General features: G+C 37.4%; 1 protein-coding gene across 2 annotated transcripts; it reads right to left on the reverse strand.

Moving 5' to 3' along the window:
* Positions 1 to 6,645: 6,645 nt before the first annotated feature.
* LOC136414334 (SPARC-related modular calcium-binding protein 2-like) lies at positions 6,646 to 20,382 on the reverse strand. Of its 2 annotated transcripts, none has more exons than XM_066398302.1 (8): positions 20,131 to 20,382; positions 12,997 to 13,217; positions 11,609 to 12,114; positions 8,901 to 9,026; positions 7,895 to 8,097; positions 7,609 to 7,846; positions 7,330 to 7,551; positions 6,646 to 7,278 (listed from the first exon to the last, which is right to left on the reverse strand). In XM_066398302.1, exons 1-8 carry the CDS (start codon positions 20,185 to 20,187, stop codon positions 7,223 to 7,225), a joined length of 1,629 nt encoding a protein of 542 aa, XP_066254399.1. In that variant the 5' UTR covers positions 20,188 to 20,382; the 3' UTR covers positions 6,646 to 7,222. The 2 variants fall into 2 exon arrangements, with proteins under 2 accessions (XP_066254399.1, XP_066254400.1); XM_066398303.1 differs by having other exon boundaries at positions 8,901 to 8,996; positions 20,131 to 20,380.
* Between the last annotated feature and the right edge of the window lie 833 nt (positions 20,383 to 21,215).

Below are 21,215 nucleotides of genomic sequence, written 5' to 3' on the forward strand. Positions count from 1 at the left end.
CAACAGCTTTCTCACAGCTACAGAGACGGAGCCGGGTTATAGGTAAATTTGATTGTTAGTTGAAGCGAGAAATTAGCGTAGGAAAAACATCCATCCTGGACGCACAAATTTAATTGGAATGCTTATGTGGCTGATACAATGGGATATTTTTCTATTAAAGATGTGAATTATTCCTGTTCAGGAAACAACATTTACATTAAAAAGCAGTCCTGCCCTAAATCGACACAGGCCGGTCCTGTGACGCGTTAGCACGGACGCGTTGTTTATTGCTTATTTTTCCACACCTTCTTGCTAAAATAAACCACGGAGCTTTAAAGTTTTGGGACAAATTTTACGAGTTTTGTGTATTCGAAAACTTCCAATGAGCAGACATGAAAATTCGGAAAAACACGCCCACAACAAAACGGCCGCTGTATTTCCCCGGAGCGCATCGAGTAATTTTATGTTTTATGAGTTTTCGCTATTTGTCCCAACCCGTTCATTGGTACAAATTGGAAAGTTTTGAGTTAGCGTGTATTATTTTTTTGCATTATGTCCGACATGCGATTAAATTAGAAGCGGCTTCGAAACTGGATAAACCTGCCAAAAATCGGTAAATTTTTCAAAATCAACATGGTCTTCAAATATCGACAAATGTTGTCAGAAGTAACAAAATCGAAAAAAAAAAACTACATTTAATTTAGTTAACCCCAACCATGACCTGAATCAACCTAATTTTCTAAAATTAACAAAAACGTTCAAAAATTTCATTATAATGCCAAATCGAGCATTTGATTTACTATCCCTATATGTACAGGGTGTTTCAAATTCGAGTCACGTTATTCTGATTTCGAAAACTGTGAGAGATGCAGAGTTGGGCATTGTTGTTCTCAATAGTACCCCGCTTCGAAACGTACAAAAGATGACTGCTCGAAGTTCCCAGTGACGTAGGGTGGCGATTATCTCTCAAATAGGGGACCTTTTTAATTAATGACTTACTTAAAGCACATTTCTGCATTCTTGCGTTAATGTTTCACATAGCGAGATTAGAAATTATACACATGAGACCGAAAATTTAAGACTTGAAATTTGGGCTATTAAATAATGTGAATTGAACATACTTTGTGTTCGTAAAGTCACGCATAAATTCATTTTTTCTGAAGAACGAAATTTTGCAAAAAAATCCTCGAATATGTAAATTTTGTTTTAAAAAAGTACTTTCTGTGACATATCATCTGTGTCAGTGACGTCAGCCGTATACAAAATATGACGTCATCGATAATTTTTTTAAATGACAACCCCTGATTTTTTTACGGCATGTGAAAGTACGTCATTTCTACTTTTTGACTATGTAAAAATATTAGTATGTTACATAACAAACATTTCGAAAAATTCAAATTCAAAATGTGAAAATAAACTTCTTCATTTATTTTATTAAATGTTCAAATTGAGAACCATTTTGAATTTGACAGTATCTTAAGCGGTCAGTAAATTGCTGCCGGACTCTGTAAAATTTCCGATGCAATATTGTTGCATTAAATTCTTATCCTGTCTTTCAGTTCTTCAATATTGACCGGTTTACTTTTGTACACTACATTTTTAATGTGACCTCAGAGAAAAAATCCAACGGATTAAGATCTGGAGACCTCGGCGGCCACTCAATGGTACCACGTCTTCAAATCCATCTATTCGAAAATATCTGAATAAATAATGTATAATAATTGTTTATTAATTATTTATTGACCGTTAAGATACTGCTAAATTCAAAATGGTTTTCAATTTGAATATTTTATAAATTAAATGTAGTAGTAAAGGGGTTTGAAGTTTGAATTAGATTTTTTCGAAATTTTTGTTATGTAACACTAATATTTTTGCCTAGTCAAAAAATAGAAACAACGTATTTTCACATGTCGTAAAAAAACCGAGGATTGTCATTTAAAAAAATTATCGATGACGTCATATTTTGTATACGGCTGACGTCACTGACACAGATGATATGTCACAGAAAGTACTTTTTTAAAACAAAATTTACGTATTCGAGGATTTTTTTGGAAAATTTCGTTCTTCAGAAAAAATGAATTTATGCGTGACTTTACGAACAGAGCGAATACTAAAACCTATTGCTACGTAAGATTTGCATGGAGTTATGCGCGAGTTTTTTGTATGGGATGGTAAAAGGGGGCCTGAGTCCAGAAAAAGCATGATTCTGCAGGTATTCAAAATGATTTAGGAAGCCTATCTGGAGAGAGCATTACCTGCTACAAACACTCCAAGTTTTTTAAAGGAAATATTTCCAATTACATCGGTGATATGTATATTTATATATATAATTACTTCTAATAATTTTTGTTTTAATAATTCAGTGCAGAATTCTAATGATTTTTCTAATATTTCAATAATTTATAGGCGTAGAATGAAGAAATCTTTAGTTTTAAGTTTTATCTGCACATGAAAGTTTGTGTGAAATTTTAATAGCCATATTCAGACAGAGGTAATAACTGATAACTGAAATAAAAATAATGTATTTGAAAGTTCCTTCTGTATGGGGTAAAAACACGTGTATTCTGTAAATTAATTCCTAAAGAAAAATCGATCAAATAATCGTTTATTTAAGCCGGAATAAGCAGGAGAGCATCGCTCATTAGTTTGTATATTATTGTAAGTAATCTGTACATAGAAAAAATGTTATATAAGAATGTCCCTATAATCTTTTTTTTGTAAAATGTATTTTTGACCTTTTTAAAATTTTATTTGTTATCCTTTCGCGTACGGAACACTTTGCAATATTGCCGGTTTAATTTATGCGATCGGGGTAAATCAGATTATAAGGTACCTACGTCTTTAAATTTACATTTAAGAAATATGGGTATTTTTGCATTATTACGATCTAAGTTGATGATGATTTTCGTTCGAAGCCATTAGTAACTTAATTTTTCCTAGACGAAATGAAATATGTGATATTTTATACTATTTACTAATACTTAAATATTATTGTGTTTTGGCTTCCTCAGGTTATTCGCATTTATTATGTAAAGTTTGGGTTTTTGGAAAAGTGGTCGACGAAAAGTGACGGAACGCCCTAGTTATTCTAAACATTTTGATTCAGATATCCCTATAAGGATTTCCAAAACGATAAAATTGTGCCAAAAATATCGAAAAAAATGGTTTGTCTAGATGACGAATTCACGATAGATATCATTAGTGATAATTAAGTTCAGGAGTAATTGTCCTACATGTGTTAAAACTATTAAGCGTTCCGTTACTTTGAGCAACCCCGCACAACAGAGCAACATTCAAACGCAAAACGCCATATTTTTCTTGATTATCATTATTATTCTTGAGCTCAATCTGTGAGCTCAAGCATAGTAATGTAATGAATATTGCTCGACGTTAATGTTGTATTTTAACTGTTTTAGGTGGGTCTGATGATGTATTTTATTGCAAAGACTTTTTATTAGGTAAAATCTATGCAAAAAAATACGTCACTTCGTCTATCATGTCGGTGTGTGCTAAATAAAAAAACCAAGAATATTTCTAGATTGCGTGATAGACATCTGTTAGACGTTAATACCTTTATTCCATAATTCCTATTATTGTAGTCTCTCTGTAATATTCTTGGAAATCTTAAATTTGCCCACATGGGCCGTCCCAAAAGCTAAATAAAACCATATTGTGCCATATCGCTTGGGACGGTACGAGATGGCCCATAGAACCACCCCCACGACTGCCTAGTTTGTAAATTTCTTCCTACTATTAAGAAGTTTCAGTTTTGTTGTCTGGATCAGTGCAATGTAAATGTCTTTAATAATTATTCCTATGCTTGTTTCGCGGGAAAAGCTGCAATCTAAAGGCATTATTGTTCTCTCTAATTTGCAACGTTTTGTTTTTTGATTCGGAATGGATGAAATGTTCGTTGGAAGGCAGCTTTGTATACTACGTTTCGATCTGGGGGAAGTTCTGAACGATCCCCAGACCGACCGACTCTCGATATAGAGTAACTAAAATATACATAATATAAATAAAATTAGAAACTAAAAATATTTAGATGTTAATATGGTCTTTGTAAGTAGAATCTGTTCGTAACATCGTATAGGATAGAATCATTCAACATAAAACCTTACAAAATAATTGTTTTTTTTTTCATTACACCTCTATTCCTTTCTTTCGATGTGTCTTGCTCAATAAATTTAAACATCGACTTGTGTATCAAAATGTCGTTTTTTTAATATGATGGGGCCAGCTATGAACCACGGAAAACGCTAACTGTCAAACAACAGGCCTTCGAGAAACCGAAGCCGTACATACACATGCGACAGTATTTTCTTGAAAATTTCATTTTTTTTTTGTATCAGGAACGCAGAAATAACATCGGATTATCAGAAACTAAATGTACCTCTTCGCATTTCTGCATTCCTGGTACAAAATGTTAAATTTTTAGTAAAATGCTGCCTCGGACGGACCTTCGAAAAATCAGTAGCACACATGACAATATTACGCAAACGACAAATAACATCAGATTATCAGGAGCTAAATATACCTCCTGGCATTTCTGCGTTCCTGATATGAAAAGTTCAATTTTCAGTAAAATATCCGAAGAAATAAATACAGTAAAGTTTCGCTAATCCGGATCAATTAAAACCGGTCCGATCTGAATTTCAAAGTCATCTAGGTTTTGAAGTTATATTAAAATAATGTGTAATGAAAGGTAAAATAATGGCAAATTATGTGGTTTAAAAATATGTAATTGGTTTAGTTAAAAAATTATATAACAACATTGTTTAAACATTATTTAAATAATTCAGAAATTTTTGTTTGGCGAATACATTCCTGTCTAATCACTATTGCACACTGGCGAAGCATTTTAAGCGTGGTCATTCTATTTATTTCGATGTTGTTCTCCTCTGCCCATTAAATGCGCGTAGAGACATTTAATAGCATCTTCATGCTTTATTCTTGATACATGTATGAAAACTTCATCGTCAGAATAATCGCCTGCGTTGTCGCTAACGTCATCCAATTGTAAATAGTCGTCATCTCCAATGATCCATTCACGTACTTCTGATTCTTCTGCACTGTAATGGTCAGGGTTAAGTTTCTACAACGTGTTTCCGATTTCAGCAAATTTCTCTCGATCTTCATTCCATTTCTTTTTGAGAGTCACCAACGGAATATCGTCATCTGAATCTTCTTCGTTTTCATAATTTAATGTGGCTTCATTGAGGGGTGATTCATCCATTGAATTGCAAAATGTCTTCTTCCAACATTTTCGTATCATCTGAGGTGACTGTTCCAGGAATCTACCAACAAAAATACTGCATCTTTCAAATTGATGTTCTTAAATGCTTTTGATATATCATTTTCTTCTAAAGATAATACATGGACCAAAAGGCTTTTTCGATAATATATTTTGGTTAAACCTATCGCATTTTCGTCCATGAGTCGAAAAGGGATGCAGTTAGGTGGGAGAAACATAATTGTGATTTTTTCATCTTGGCTTATGAGTTGTTCCTCTGAAACGTGGCTAGAAGCATAAAATTGCTTGTCCACTTAGATTATTTCATACCTCAAATTTATTCACTTGAACTTCAAATCAATCCTGAAACCATTTTATGAATAAAGCTGAGGTCCGCAAACCATTTTTTATTGATTGGTATTCGGTCGGAAGCTGAACGGACTTAAAAGCTTTGGGATTTTTGACTTTGTCAATAATCATCATTTCGACTTTATGTATTCCATCGCCATTTGTACAGGCAAGAAAAATTACTCTCTCCTTGGAAGTCTTTCTCCCTAGAACAGTCGTTTCTGCAGCCTGCAATAATGTCTGATCGGGTAGAGATTTCCAGTATAATGCAGATTCATCTGCGTTATATATTTGACTTGGTAGTAAATTCAACTCTTTCATTTTTTCGCTAAATTTTCGTGGAAAAGGTTGCATGCAAGATGAATCGGAAGAATTTTTCTCCGACCACTTTCAAATGACGAATATCCCTTATTTTTTTAAATCGATTAACCCATCTTCTGCTAGCAATAAATTTATTGTCGTTATACTTTTTAGAGTAAATCAGCATGGTCTTCTGTTGTAAAATATCAGTCGTGACAGTTGCACGTCTTTCTTGTTGTTACTGACACCGAGCACACAATTCATTCTCCATCTCTGGATATTCGGCTTTACGCAGAATTTTTCTATGAAGTAGTGTTCAGACACAACTGCCAACGTAACTACAACATAAATGTAAAAACATCTCAATAAACCGCATTACTATTTAAAAATCTAGAATGTACCTCGTTATATTTCCTTTATTTCTCTTAATGTCCGAAATTGTCGACGTACCAACACCATATTTCGTTGTCAACACTTCCACTGACGCCTCTATTTAATTGTTGCAAAATATTCTGTTTATTTCCGATAGTTTCAGAATTCAGGTATTCTCCATCATCCTTTCAGTTCATAGTCGAGGATTTCCTGAGCTATTCACGTGCAGTTCTGATTAGGGGAACCGTGGTGGATCGGGACTACAAGAACATCCGGATTGCAAGGGTTCGGATTAACGAGGCTTTACTGTGCCATGGAACGTTAACCAGTGGCATAAAAATATGCATGTGCGACTGTGTTCGCGCCTGAAAAGTAATCTTTCTATATCATTATCTAAGAAAATAAGAAAAAAATTGTAAAACAGGGCTCTGTTTTTATTTGCACTAACACGTAACAAATATAAATTTATGCTCCTCTTACGTTACAAAAATAATATACATAAAATTTGTAAAAACTGCGTTCTTAAGCTAAGCTTAAAACTAAATAAAATACTTAAGTGGGGTTTTGGTTTAAGTGGAAGTTGAGACAAATAATTTACTACAAGAACTCTGCCACATGCTTACGTCCAGCTTTCCCAACAACAAACCAATCGATCTGAATCGACAAGGCTGAAGTAAAAAGTGAATCAAAAAAGGTTTTTACATTACAATATGGCACCTAAATTAATCAACAAACCCCTTTATCCACGACCGGACAAATACCTAAAGGAACCGACTTTACAATCTACTATTTTACAGCAAGAGTACTTAATATTTCTGTACAGTACAAGCTACAATCACAAGACCTGTTTCGCCAACCGGCCATCTTTCCGAAAACACTCTTTCATGGCCTAATTTACCCACCCAAGGCACAAAACCTCACGCCGGAACTTTAAAGCAGAGACAAATCAGCCTTATTCAGCTCTATTTACAATCAACTTCGCCTAATTATCTAGTCATCCTTAAGCATCCTCAGAGGACTGTCTTTGCTTAATAATTTAGACGACGCTAAAAAGTTGTAGTTCATAATATCAGTAAAGTAATTAAACGAAAACTCACCTTTAACATTAAGACAATCCAACCACTCGGTCATACTGATTTCTCGGTCTTTGTTGCTATCACAGTACCGCGGCAGCTTTTTGCCGCATTTTTTCAGCCCTTTAATCGGAGCCACCATGTCTTTGAAAGACTTCCATTCGGATCTTTCGAGGACTTTGTTTCTATTTTTATCGAGGAAGTTGAAACACCAAACCGCCTGGTTTTCATTTGAATGAATCAATCCTGCAAAAAAAATCATCACTAAAATGATCTGATCGAAGTAATAGTTTTCATGTCTACCTAACGATAAGGCAGGATTGCTGGGACCCGATTTCTCGTTCATCTTCGTCTTCAAGAAATGCATAAGCTCCTGCAAGAATGTCAGCTTCTTGTCGTCCGAACAACCCTTCATAGGCGGAGGAATTGGTTTCACATTATCACAGTTGGGATGCCCGCCCTTCACTGATGTACCGGCAATAGAGTTTCCATCATCTTCATTTACGCACCAGCAATAGGCTACCGCCGGATAACATTGGACCTAAAACAGTTTGTCGGAAAAACTCCTCAAAAATAATACTTTCCTTACTTTCTTGTAGCGCCCATCAACAGTGCACTCAGGAATATAAGAGGCATTATGGAAATTCCCCGTGACGCTACTATCGGCTTCATCGAGCGCTGTTTTCCTGTCTGCCAAACAGCCGTGTGTTTGCTCTTCAGGGCTGTTGCTGTCGATGGACTCGTTTTCATCGCCCACAGACAGTGTTACGGTATCCAGAGCAGTGTCCAGAACTGTTCGAAAAAAGAGGCGGCCTGATTTCTTTAGTAATCATTCTATGTATACAGGGAGACAGAAAAAATAGACATGGAAGTTTACTTACTAGTTACGAGTTGCATGTAAAGCATAAAGTTAAATTTAAATAGTTATGGTGGTACAACAAATAAGATCATTTCGGTCTGAAAAATGAAGACTGGTTAGAACAATAGAGCTAGATTATACTTACTATTACTATCATTTAAATTCGAACTGTGACATATAAAACACAAATTTCCTATATTAGCGTTTACAGAGGAATTTTTATTTATCCATTTATTGGATAAACACATAACCGTTTTTATCATTTTTAATAATCAATTGCAACCAGTGGCACAAGCGGATGGTGGATTTGTTTACTTGCAAATTTCCATGTAATTTTATTAATTACTTTATTCATCCATTGTACCAAATTTTGTGTAAACAGTAAAAGTTATTAACTTAATTCCTCCCAGGAAATAAATCTATTAAATTACAGTTTCCTATCACTCAAATTGACTGTTCAATTATCACCTCTTTTAGACTCTTAGAGACCATAACTAAGCTCGGCAAATGAGCAATTTTTCGGATAATTACAATAATATTTAGTGCTCGGTTTCTCCAAATTTCCCAAGCTTTATTCACAAAAATTGCGACTTGAAAACTGGCCATAAGGGTCTTTTTGTCAGCAGTCATAAAGGATTATTACTTGAAGCCCTCTTTTGACTTTTCTTAAAAAGTAATTTTTATTTATTTTGTTGACTTTAATTGAAATACCGATTACCAAGGAATGAAATCTTACCTTCCGATGTAAACGCACTGTCGAAAGGCGACCCTCCCTCGTAGTCCTCCGCGGTATCTTCCCCGGTGTCCGAATTGTCGTTGGTCCTATTGCTATCTGATAGCAACCAAAAAACACGCGAAAAAACTATTTAAGTTCAAAACAAAGTAGGCGGGCCGTACGTTCTATGCTACAACGAACTACCCACTACTACGGTCAGCTACGAGCTACAGTGCTCCATTATATTGGCACCGCTCAGCGATGCATTGCTGCGCGACGCTGTTCGAAAAATTTTCACAAGTGACGTTTCATCAGTCCTAAATCATCGCTTGAGCGGTGTCAGTATGTGCGAGACCTAAAGCCGAATTCATAGTTTTTCTTTAACGAAAGCTGTAAAATGTATCGTACATAGAGGTCAGAATTACCAAATGTCACCATCTTTCTGTGGACTACAATGCTAACTAAATAATGTAAATTTTCATTTTTCTTACGTCTCGTGGCTTACATTAACGAAACTATAAATACGACTTGAGATTTAGATATCTAGTCTAGAGGAATGATGCAAAAGAGTGTGATTTCTAGAGGTGGAAATGTTAGCTAGTATAAGGCACCTACATGGAAAATGCAGTTTGACGGATTCTCCCCCAAAGGATCTTCAAATTTCAAAATGTCATTCCGAGATGACCCCTTCTCAATACGGCTTATTCAGTGCATATTATCATGTTTTTTTTTGTTTACGTTCGCAAATTCAGACGCTCAAAATTATGAACTGTCCCGCAACTTCAAAAAGCTAAAAAAATTTGAAGAATTTTTTTAGGGTTCCTCCTTTCTCAATATCCCACAATAACTTAAGAAAACTTAATAAAAAATTAGTCTTTGGTTATCTAAAAAAATCATGCATTTCCTGACAAAGTGCAGAAGGAGCGATTGCGATTTAGCCTGTATACTGGGTGTAACATAGGTAGTAGGGGTTTTCCCTTTAACACGACATAGACCTCAAAAAACTAAGCAATATTTTTAAACAGCATTTTTTCGAAATTTCACAAACAACCGAAATATGCGCCTATGAAAGTGCCATATCTTTAGCTACTACTAAAAGGTGTTCGAAATTGTCTCCATTGGTTTCATTGCACAAATTGTCGCTGGCCTTATCCACGACTCTGTGCATGCTGTTAGAAGAGATGGTTTTCCTCTAATTATTTCTGCAGCGTTTTCTATCCGTTCACGTAATTCTTCCACTGTGTTAATTTCACTCGTAAACACTGAACTTTTCATGTAACCCTACAAATAAACATCACATGGGTTATTAACGAGCATATACAACCGCGAAACTGCGGCTGCATTCTGGTGACACTCCCCGTACATCAACGATATATCCATCAATTTGTGATTCGAGTAATTATGGGTCATTGTCAATTTAATAGAATCAATAGTGATCGTTTATCAAAATAGCACCTGGCGCTAAACTTCACGACTGATTTTTAAGCGGCACGGGTAACTTGCATAAAAACGGTAAACATTTAATGTTTTTTGCGTTTTTGCAATAGCTGATAATTTTTTATGAGATATTTTACTTCCTTTACATTGAATTTATTGTTTTACGCAGGGATGGATTTAGACTTTGTGCAAAAATTTATTAAAACTCACCTGCGCAAATTTCGTTTTTTTTTTAAATTTCGAAAAAACGTTATATAAAAATATTTCTTAGTTTTTTGAGCTCTATGTCGTGTTAAAAGGAGAACCCCTACTTATGTTACACCCTGTATAGCCGAGTCTAATTTCCTCAACTATTTTACCTCTCACTGAGCAATTTGTTTTGTTACCGAAGTCAGAATATCAAAGTTGTCTTTTCTCTTGGTGAGTTTATCGCCAATTGTACAGGCTGTCTTTTTTTAAGTACATTCACTGTTACTATTTCCTGCGGTTGGTGTTCCAAGGTTGAAATTTACAAAAAGTTGCCGCTTGTTGAGGTTGATTAAGAAATGTTTACAATATTGCCATATATTGAGCGGTTTCTGAGATATTTGGAAAAATAGTTTACGAAAAACAGTTTTATTTCTTTAAATTTGTTTTGTCACAAAAACACGTTCAGAACATATTCTGAAAAACTCGCGTAGGAACCTATTGCGGTTTTAGACTGTTTATCGTCGAAACCGACTTTTTGGCTATAATTTGCTCCTGTAATAAATGAAACGTCTCTTATTCTGCTTTAGCATGGATAATATGCGTTTCGCGATTTTAACGCTGCATTCACATCTATCTTAAATTCTGCTGCCGTTAATTTTAGCAGGACCTAGACGAGTTCTATTATTTATTTTCAATGAGAGTAAACTTCAAGTTGCAGCAGAAACCGATCCAACATGAGAACAAAAATTCCCGCAAATACTCAACTTGTTCATTAACAAAACCAAACAAAATCTACCTAAGTAATACTGATGCGCGATGAGCGCATTTATTTGCTTTGCCGCTTCTAACGAAATTTAAGTAGAAAAACAAATAATGGAAACATACGCCTGTATCGCTTAAATTAAGTCCGTTGACGAGGCTTAATTGAATCAACTCCCGAAGTGGGGGGCCGCTAAAAACTACATTATTTACATACTGGGCCTTTGGGTAGGTGTAAACGCTCTCATAGAGCGGCTTATCAGATAAATTAAATAACGTAAATTACATAGAGCGGACGGCATAATCTGGCGAAACCAACCCACGAGTCTCTATCGAATATTTACCTGTGTAACCATCTCTGGGCAGGCACACCAACCACTCCTGCGAGGTGATCTTGCCATCGTTGTCCATGTCGCAGGACTTAGGGAAGGCTTTGGCGCACTTCTTCGGCTTCATGGCTTTGCTCACCAGCCGCTTGATGTCCCGGTACTCTCTCTTATCCAAAACTTGGTCGTGGTTCGTGTCCAAACTCTCGAACTTCCAGATAATCACCCCGTTGTCCGAGTCGTTGCGCTTTAACTCTCGCATATACTCAGAATGGAAACTGTTCATCAGGTTGTTGTTAAACTGGGCTTTCTCCATGAGTTTGCAGGTGCGGTTTTTCCGACGACTCGGAGAACGGGCGATCTTCTTCTTGTTGCCGCCACCACATCTGATGGGCTTGCCGCCGAGGTTCGGATTTCTCTCCTTGGCCGTACCAGGGATGGGCAGACCTTCCACGGTTACACACCAGCAGTAACCGCTTTCGGGATGGCATTGGCCCGGTTCGTAGGCACCGCTCTTCTTGCACCTAAAGAATTCCATTTTAAGTCTACGTTTTGCTAACCCAGTTTAGTCGAACTAATGCGAGGTGAGTATGAAATCACTCACAGAAAAACAGTTTAAAAATTTGAGATGCGGGCGTAAATGACCCATGAAAGGTCGCTTTTTGGAACCTGAAACGTAACCACAGTAAAAGGAACCATCCCAATATGGAAGTTTGACGTAGTGGGGGTTAGTGAGGCTAGTAGAATGCTAGAGTTTGACAGGTTCTAGCCTGAGACGCGTCAATTGTTTGACACATTAACAAGGATTTTCGTTCGAGTCCGAGTAAAAACCAAAATTTCAAGTGATAGTATTTTTAAGCTGCTATTTAGCGCCCTAATAGCACCGGGGAGTAGGTACTCGTATATCGATCATTAGTGGTAAAACAATAGTGAATTAATATGTGCATCAGTATGATGCGTTATGAAATGGCATAACGAACCAGAGACAGCTCAAAAAATCGTCGATTTTCTTGCAGTTATTGCACGCTTTTCGCATGTCCGAATTCGGCATAATTTCTGTTTTATAGTCGTACCAGAAGTAGTAAAAGCAGAAAGAGAGAGGGTTCCAACATTTTTCAAAGCTTCCGGAAATTTTTTTTACGTGAGTTTTCGGAGAGGGAATTTTACGGCATTTTCCTTATGACCGAAGTCCCATTCCTAGCCACATTACATCGACCTTAAAAAGTACATCAGAGTGCTCATAACTTTAACTAGAAGGTAATATCCATGAAAACCAATAAAATCTACTAGCTAATAATATGTTCTTATCTCATGGTTTCATGGTAAATTATCCTCTTCATAAAGATGCCTAGACCGTGATTTATTGGCACTAAGAAGATGAATTAAGTACACACTAAAGAACTCACCGTGCCTTGAATCTATACTGAGGAAAATCGAGGTTAAAATTTTGCCAATCCAGGCAGGTTCGATGTTTCTTGCAGGGGCCTCTCTTGACAAACGTCACGTTCTTGTTCTGACAACGTACCAGTTCCAATTGACACCGATTTGGGTAGCTTAGTCCGTCCGAGCCGCACACTATCTTCTGATTGTCAGGTTTCTGACACGCTTTCGGGTAGCACACCGTTGTCTGAAACAAAAAAGAAAATAAATAGACCATGAAAAGAGGAGATTCGCCTAAAATATCAGACGCCGGATTTTTAAGCCTCAGATGGTTCAAATATTCCATTTTTGAAAAAATAATTCAATATACGGGGTGTTTCAGAGTTGTGGTGGCAAAAGCCTAGGGGAGATTCCTCTGGCCAAAATTAAAAAAAAGTTCACGTGAACATGGACCCGCAAGTGCTTTGTTTTCGAGATACAGGGTGTTAAGTGTTTTTTTTTTTGTTAAGATTTGAAGAACTGACGTTGTTGACTTTCAGCTTAGATCAATGCAGACCGTTTGCAATAAACAGAAACAAAAATGTACTATTTTTGGTGGGGTTATCTGAATATCACATAAAACCCGCAAAAAATACAGGGTGATAGGTTTTCCTTCTAAAAAACAATCGACTTGCTCGTTCGGTGCGCTCTTGGAAATTCTGGGTCAAATCTAACTGTCCAGCAGGTGAATAACAATTGTTTTAATAAACCGTAAAAATTTAATTTAAAGAGGTAAATTCGTTTCTAAACGATAAATAAAAAACTTTTTTTAAAACTTAACACCCTGTATCTCGAAAACAAAGCACTTGCAGGCCCATGTTCACGTGAGCTTTTTTTCTTATTTTGGCCAGAGGAATCTCCCCCAGGCTTTTGTCACCACAGCCCTGAAACACCCTATATAAGGTGCTCCGCTGGATGCGACCTTAACTTATCTTTTGTAATTGGAGAAACTTTCAGCCGGAGCAAATTAAAGCCACGGAAATATCGAACAACTGAGATCTGAAAAGACCAGTTTTCGAAAAAAAAATGCGGCTTAGAAAGCTTAATTATCCACCTGGTACTCTCCCGAGTGCAACCCATCGGAGAACTATTGTTAAATTTGGGGAAATTGGAACTCGTGACAAATTAAAACCAGGGGCGTACGGGACGTTTACTGAAACATCGATCAAGTGAGGTCCACAAAAAGGATCAAAGACCGAAACGAGTGCGAAAATCGACGCTCCAAACGCAGTCAAGACAAAAGGGATCACGTTCAAACACAAAACAGCGTGTCCATGTGAGAAACGTAAATCGGGTTTGGTTCTTTTGACTCCTACGCGGTCAAGCGGCCATAAGGGCTTCGGTGGTCTCGACCAGGTGCGCATTCCGCTATTGTGAACAGGTGGGCAACGCGGCCGCCATTGTGGTTAACACCTGTGTGCTCTGTCACACCGTTTATCTACCTGCTAAATGCGGCTGCAGCCGCAGGGCCGGACCGGAAATACCAAGAGAAGTCGTTACGGGCAGAAATTGAAACAGTACGAGCAACAACGAAGAAAGGACGTCGCGATCAAACTATCAAGCTAGGCGAGCGCCCCAAAAACTCTACGAAATTTGCTCTCCGCTCCGGTAAAGGGCCTGAATGCGGTCCTGTATTGAAAACGTTGAGTCTGAGAAGATTCTTCTTCTTCCCACCCTCGCGCGTCTTCTTATCGTAAAACTGACCGGCCTTTCTTCCCATAACTCGATCTCGCGGTTTTTAATTACAGGTCGGCAGAAAATATGAGCCGCTTTCTTCTTTTTCTTCTTCGCTTCCTTTTTGACAGATTTACCGTCCGTAATTCTCGCATTTAATCGTTCTCAAATCGGTTTCTCGAGAACCATTGTCTCGGAGACACTTAACAGACTGCAGTTTACAATGAACCGTACAGTTTGTTTGACTATGGGAGTCGTTTTAGGTCAACCGAAACCAGTCGGTTTTCCCATCAGGTTCAAGAGATATTGTGGTGACACCGGTTTAACGATGTATTGATGAATGATCAGAAACGAAGACGGAGTGCTGGGTTTTTCCTGCTCATCGTTCAGGCCGCAAGAACTAAATCAACGTCAAAAAATTCCCTCCGAATCGAATTTAACGAAGTTTCTAATGCGTAAATAAATTTCGGCACCCATCGGCGTCGGACGAACCATCAATAGGTTACATGTTACATAACGGAACTCTGAATGAAAACATAACAATACGAAATTAATAACAACAACATCAAATCATTGCGTGGTCAAGGAGCCGCAGCAACGATCCCCCCCCCCCCCATGAAAGTGCGCTCGTCCCGTTTCGGCCAAGAAATCTTCAATGAATTTTTTCGCACTTTTCCCATAAAGGGCCATATAAAGGTGACTTCTTTATACCTTTCAAGTGACCGCAACGACGCAATATAATAGCGCGGGTACCGCCCATTATCCGCCATATGGCAGTGGTGGTTCCCTTGATCGCTTTCCTAGAACCATCGGCCTAATGGTGCCAAGCCGTCTGCCATCGAGGGCCGAGGTAGGACGGAGGAGAGGTCTTAAGGGCCGCAGATTATCCGCTACAACAATGGCTTTAGAACAAACACAAATATCTTATTCGGACGTGTTTACGTGATTGGAATTGGATCTGCCAGTCTTCGACGGGTTTAATTGGCGAAGAATGTTATTCAGAGCTGTGCTAATTGACGAGAAAACGTCCTGATTGATCGAACGTTTGCGGATTGAGAGAGTGAAATAACGGAAAATGAAGAAAAATGGGAAAATTTCTATTTAATCGCGAAAAATTCAAGTTTACTTTCGTGCACGCGCTTAGCTCGGAAGAGCTCTAGTCCGGAGCGTTCACATTTTAGGCAGGGCAGTTGTGGATAATGACCGTGTCACTCACAAGTATATTTTAATTTTTCTTTCAATAATTAACTTGCATTAAGGTAGAAACACGTGCAAGCTTTCCCTCTCTAATGTAAAACAAAGTACTCACTTATAATGACTTACAACATTTTATTCACGTGTAAACCACAAATATTTTGAAGCATCATGGAGAATTTATTCATGTATATGCATAGAGAAACTCAAGCTTACCAGCTAGCAATAAATTCACCTGTGGATAATGCCTCGTTTTACTCATGAGTAATTCAAGCATGCTGCAACGCACCAGTATCTTTAATTTAAGTGGAAGCACAATCCAGTTTTCCCTCGCAATTCCCCACGGTTTAACACGAAAAGTTCAACATTTATCTTCTTGTACACCAGTGGCTTCTATTTGGATTCAACGTCACCCATGCCTTTGCATTCGTCAGTTGTTAAATTTTACTCGTGAATAATGATTCGTTACTCACGAGTATATTTTGGCCTTTGGTCGTTGAAAATAGAAACGAGGAAAGCATCTTGATTTGCGCGATCGCATTTTAGACAAATCATTTGTAGATAATGACTTGTTTTACTAAAGAGTTTAATTGAAATGTCCTTCTACGACTTGTAACTTGTATTAAGGTGTAAACACTTATCCGCTTTCACTATCGTGTTTAAAGTAATTTACACCTTGATAATAAATTATTTTACTCTTTAATAATACTAATTTAATTTAATGTATCAGCGAATTTAAAACTGAACAGAAACAAACTCGCGCGTACGCGCTCTTATTTTAATCACTTCACACGTGTTTTACTCATGAATAATTCAAGTTTCCTTTATGCATCTGCTTTCACTGACGAATAAATCAATTTTACTTTGACGCTTTAGTCGATCTTAACCAGCAGAAACCCACTCCCGTTTATGCGCGTATACTTTTATGCACGAGTAGCTTTAAGCACGAACACTCGCGTTTTGTCTCACAATTCACTCGTGGACGAACACGAAGAGTTCAATATTCGGGTTTGCACAAACTCGCGCCGTCTCGCTCGTGTTGTTAAGCACTTCCTCGTGAATAATAAACCGCACTCGTGCTTACGCTTTATACATGAAAATCTCCCATGTTCTCAGAAAAATGCTTTTTTAAGAAGAGGTTGACTGACCAAAAGCCTGGACAGCATGTTCCAATCGGGGGAGGATACCTCACTTCCTCTCCCCCGGTTTGCGGATCACTACTGAGCGATGAAGATATTGCTAATGACTTTAAGAAGTGTTGAGAACATTTTACAAGACGTTTGAGACGCTGAACTGCCTTCTCCAATTAGTACATTATTTGCTCCTCTTTATTTTTAAATCGATTTATTATGTGAAGCCCGAAACTGGCGTTTTCCTACTGCTTACATTGTCAGCAACGCTGTTATGAAAACCGTCTCTCAAATCTATTCCTCTGGTCTACTTAACGTTCTTCTTTAAACAAAACTTTCCCGTAGACCAAACAATCTAAAACAACTGCGCTACAAAGTAGAACGAAAACCCACCAGATGTTCCAGACTTTCCAGGGTCAAACAGACCCTAAATCATCTATAACATTTACAAACGCCGCGATTTTTGTGAGCGTTTCAAATTCGCACTTGTTTATAGCGGAACGATCTGGATACTGTAGGTCGGTTTATAAGAAAAAAATACCTTCTGACCTTTTTTTACGTCGCAAAATCAGAGATAAAAGACCATTTAACAGCAGGTCTCCCGAAACATGCCATCGGGCCGGTTTTTATTTATACGCCAGCAGACAAAGAAAGCGCTTTTGTTTTAAGTGGCGGCCATTTTTTGCGGACAGGGTGTAGTAGTGGTCAGTTCGTTAGATATTTATTGAATTTGCATGTTGTCGCGTTTGCATATTTAATTTATTCCCTTGCACAGGGCAGGACTCCACTCAATTGCCCCCATATACCAGCAGTACGGTTCGAAGATATTTAACATATGCATCTGTCATCCGACACCTGGACGTACGGCATCAGAGAAGAATTTCAACTTTACCCGACGCGGTACGTGCTAGTGATATCATCGGATGACGGATGCACGAGTCAGAAACGTTAGTGCTGTCCTGGTGCTTAAATGACATATCATTGTACTGAGATTAAAATGTTATCTCGCGTTGGAGATGCGGAGAGTCTTATTAATTATTCCCCTAAAACGTTATTAACGAAAACGTGTATACGTAATTGGTGGGTCTGAGAACGATGATACATACGTTAAGAGGATTACGAATTTTTAGCCACGGTTGGCGATAAAGGTGATGGTCCCGTATTCTTGGAATCCGCTATCGATAATGCCGTGTCTTAATGCTTGTAAGGATTGAATCATGCGAGATGGAACCCTGGTTAAAAACGATGATATTTTAAGAATCTTCGCGTATTTTAAATTTTACAAAGGCATTTAAGAAAAATCGAATTTTGCTAGCCTACAAAAATGGTCAAACTTAAGATTTTAAACGTCATCTGGTAACGTGGTTCCCCTGTCCAAAGGAGACCTTATTTTTGCCAAAAATTCTCATTGGTTAATGTGAACAAATGAAAAGCGTGGTGTTGCCATTTGCTCTCGATAAACAAAAGGGGAAAGAAAATCTCCGAAATTCGGATATTTGATCCGTAAATTTTTAATTTAAAGAGCCGCAAAATAAAGGGAAAACTGACTGCAGAGTTCTCGTTAAATCCGGCAATATTGTCCATCCAGCTGGCTTTGTGCATTTCTGCTAAAATTTCGCATTTATCTCGCAAAACCATCAATAATTGCGGCATTGTCGTTTTGCGGTTATCTAATAAATATCGAAGAATATTGATACCTTCTTTCAAATAATTGCCAAGGCCCCCTTTTCTCACGGTTATATTTAACCGGTCAAAAACATTGTCGTACTCCAAATTTTAAATACGTGTCAACTGACGACGCTACTTGTCTATATTTAAACGAAAATTCATTTTTACTAAGAACTTTTGTCTGTGTTAATGAAAACAGACGAAAAGTGTGGGCCTCTGCAATGAACAAATTCGTAGATTTTTCAGTATTTGATTAGTGGATTTTTGATTTATTCTTATCTGAAAATAATGGGAAAACCAATTATTGACATTTAATAAATTATTGTTACAATAAATGTACATCAATATACAATTATTGTTGAATCTGCCGATGTTGTCCGCCTAAATAGTTATTTGCATTTCTGTCAAAATCTGACAATTATATAGCAAAATAATCGCTAAACAACACAGTACCCCCCGACATAGCCAAAGGGGAGGCTTTGGAGGGTCTACCCCATCTTATCGATCCAAGGGGACAATTTTTTCTTCGCATTTAACAGAGCATTTTAGATTTCTGATTAGGGTCAGTTATTTTTTTAATGTATCGCCTGTAAGGCAATCATGATTCCATAGGCAGAAAGATCTCCAGTGCACTTAGGAGCCTGATTATTCCACAAACTACATCCATCGTATTTTCTGCGCCCAAATGGAGCGAAACTGTTTGTTTACTTTTTAGTTCTTTAGCCCCTGACTCAGGCCTGTGCCGAGCACCACACTGCCATGCCAAAAAAACCCGTCAAACGTTAAATTTTTAAAATCATACGCTAGCGCTGAGTGTTTATGTGAGAGAAAATCCATTTTTGCCGAAAATATTTATGCATCAATAGAAACCATTGAAAATCGTGACGTTGCCATTTCTCTGAAACAAACAACTTCCTCATTTTTCAGTAATAATTGAATTCTGGACTTTTTGGGTCATTCAACCGCAAAGTACTGCTAGAAATTAACCAAAAAATTTTAAATTCAAACACTGTCGAATATTCGTTGAATCCGTCGTTTAGTTTGTGAAAAACTCGCCAAAGGCAAAGTTGTTATTTTACTGTTTTAACTAAAATCTAAAAATTATTAAACTTTAAACTAAACGTCAAAACTTCTTACTTTCAAAATTGTATTTTTCCGTCAGGACGCTCTAAAGGAAAAAATAATTGTATATTTAATTTAGACTAATTTAACTCTATCTTACTTCTCCCAATTAACCTTTAATCACATGTGGAATTTGATATCACATCATAAATCTCTTCTAAAACCTTCCTTATTGTAGTAATGCACATAAATCACATCTACGTATAACAAATCAGTTATTTTGCTGACGAAAAACTAATCATGCTGAGGTCAAACGAGCACAAACGCGTTTCCCGGAAACCATCCGAGGTGTAACTAGATGCACTATTTTTCTCAAATTACCTGTTGGCTTACCTCGTCACAAAACACCCCCCAAACAAGCAAACTGAAAAAGAAAATCCTGGACAGCATCTTCCACCACCGGAAACTGTTTTTTGATTAAGCGAACATGCTGCAGAGCGATCTGCAATTGAGATAAGCAATATATGACGAAAAAATCACCCGAAAACAGATCGATTCGTTCGTCCGTCCGTCCGGAGCACCAAAGACAATCTGCTAGACCCGAAGCGCAGCTTTTCAGTTCGAATAACCGACCGTGTTGTAATATCCAAGTGCGGCCAGTTTCTGTGGCCTGCACCAAACCCAACTGGTTACAGGGTACGCTGCTAAACAAGAATGGTTCTGAATGAGTTTTGAAGATTGAAAATGCCTCAGGAGGTATGAAATTAAAAATGAAGTTGTAAGGCTCTAGAAAAAGTAAAAAAGTGATCACAATATAAGGTTTGTTTCAGTCGGCCGGGAAACCATCTCAGAACAACTCAAGAATCCTTCTGGGAAATGCGCTTTGCACATTTGAACTCGGATTGAAAAATGTGCCTACCCAGAGGGTTCCCTGGGCCCTTCCCCTTCCAAGACAGATCCCTGGTAGGTTGGAACAAGCTTCAAATTTCAATTTCGAGAATGTGTTCACAAAAATGCTGTAGAAAGTTCTTAATTACCTACCTCAAAGATTTTCTTCTTTTCAATTTTGTAGTATTTTGGTTGCATCCATTAATTGCAATTTTGATTGTTCTTGTGTGTCCACTTTTGTATACCTATGTTTCTTCTATTTCAGTTTTGTCTTGGACGACTTTTTCTTCATTCTGCAACTATGAATAGTGACCAAAAAATACTTACAGAAACTTTTAGGCAAACTTAGAAACTTATAACTCATAAAGGCCTCAATATTGTAATTTTTTGGACCAGGTACAAATTTATGCACTAACTTGGGTTACAACCAATTTCCTCCCTGTCTAAACCATAATCTACGATGGGCCCTATCGGCGTTCACTTTAGCCACCAGGTAAACAGAGCTATTACTAATTCATAGTAGTTATTAGCTAAAATCCACTTGTGGAATGAGCGAAAAAAGGGATAAGCCTGTATTCCAATAGGATCGA

The sequence above is a fragment of the Euwallacea similis genome, chromosome 17 (assembly GCF_039881205.1).
Source record: "Euwallacea similis isolate ESF13 chromosome 17, ESF131.1, whole genome shotgun sequence".
Lineage (NCBI taxonomy): Eukaryota > Metazoa > Arthropoda > Insecta > Coleoptera > Curculionidae > Euwallacea > Euwallacea similis.

Bases quoted from the DNA above. Each gene is read 5' to 3' on its own strand.
- LOC136414334 (XM_066398302.1), bottom strand. From the start codon at position 20,187: ATGCTGTCCAGGATTTTCTTTTTCAGTTTGCTTGTTTGGGGGGTGTTT. The intron at 13,218-20,130 runs GTAAGCCAACAG...TTTTTGTTTCAG, and splicing joins GGGGGGTGTTTTGTGACGAG to ACAACGGTGTGCTACCCGAA. The intron at 9,027-11,608 runs GTAAATATTCGA...GAACTTAAATAG, and splicing joins GCCCAGAGATGGTTACACAG to TTTTTTCGCGTGTTTTTTGG.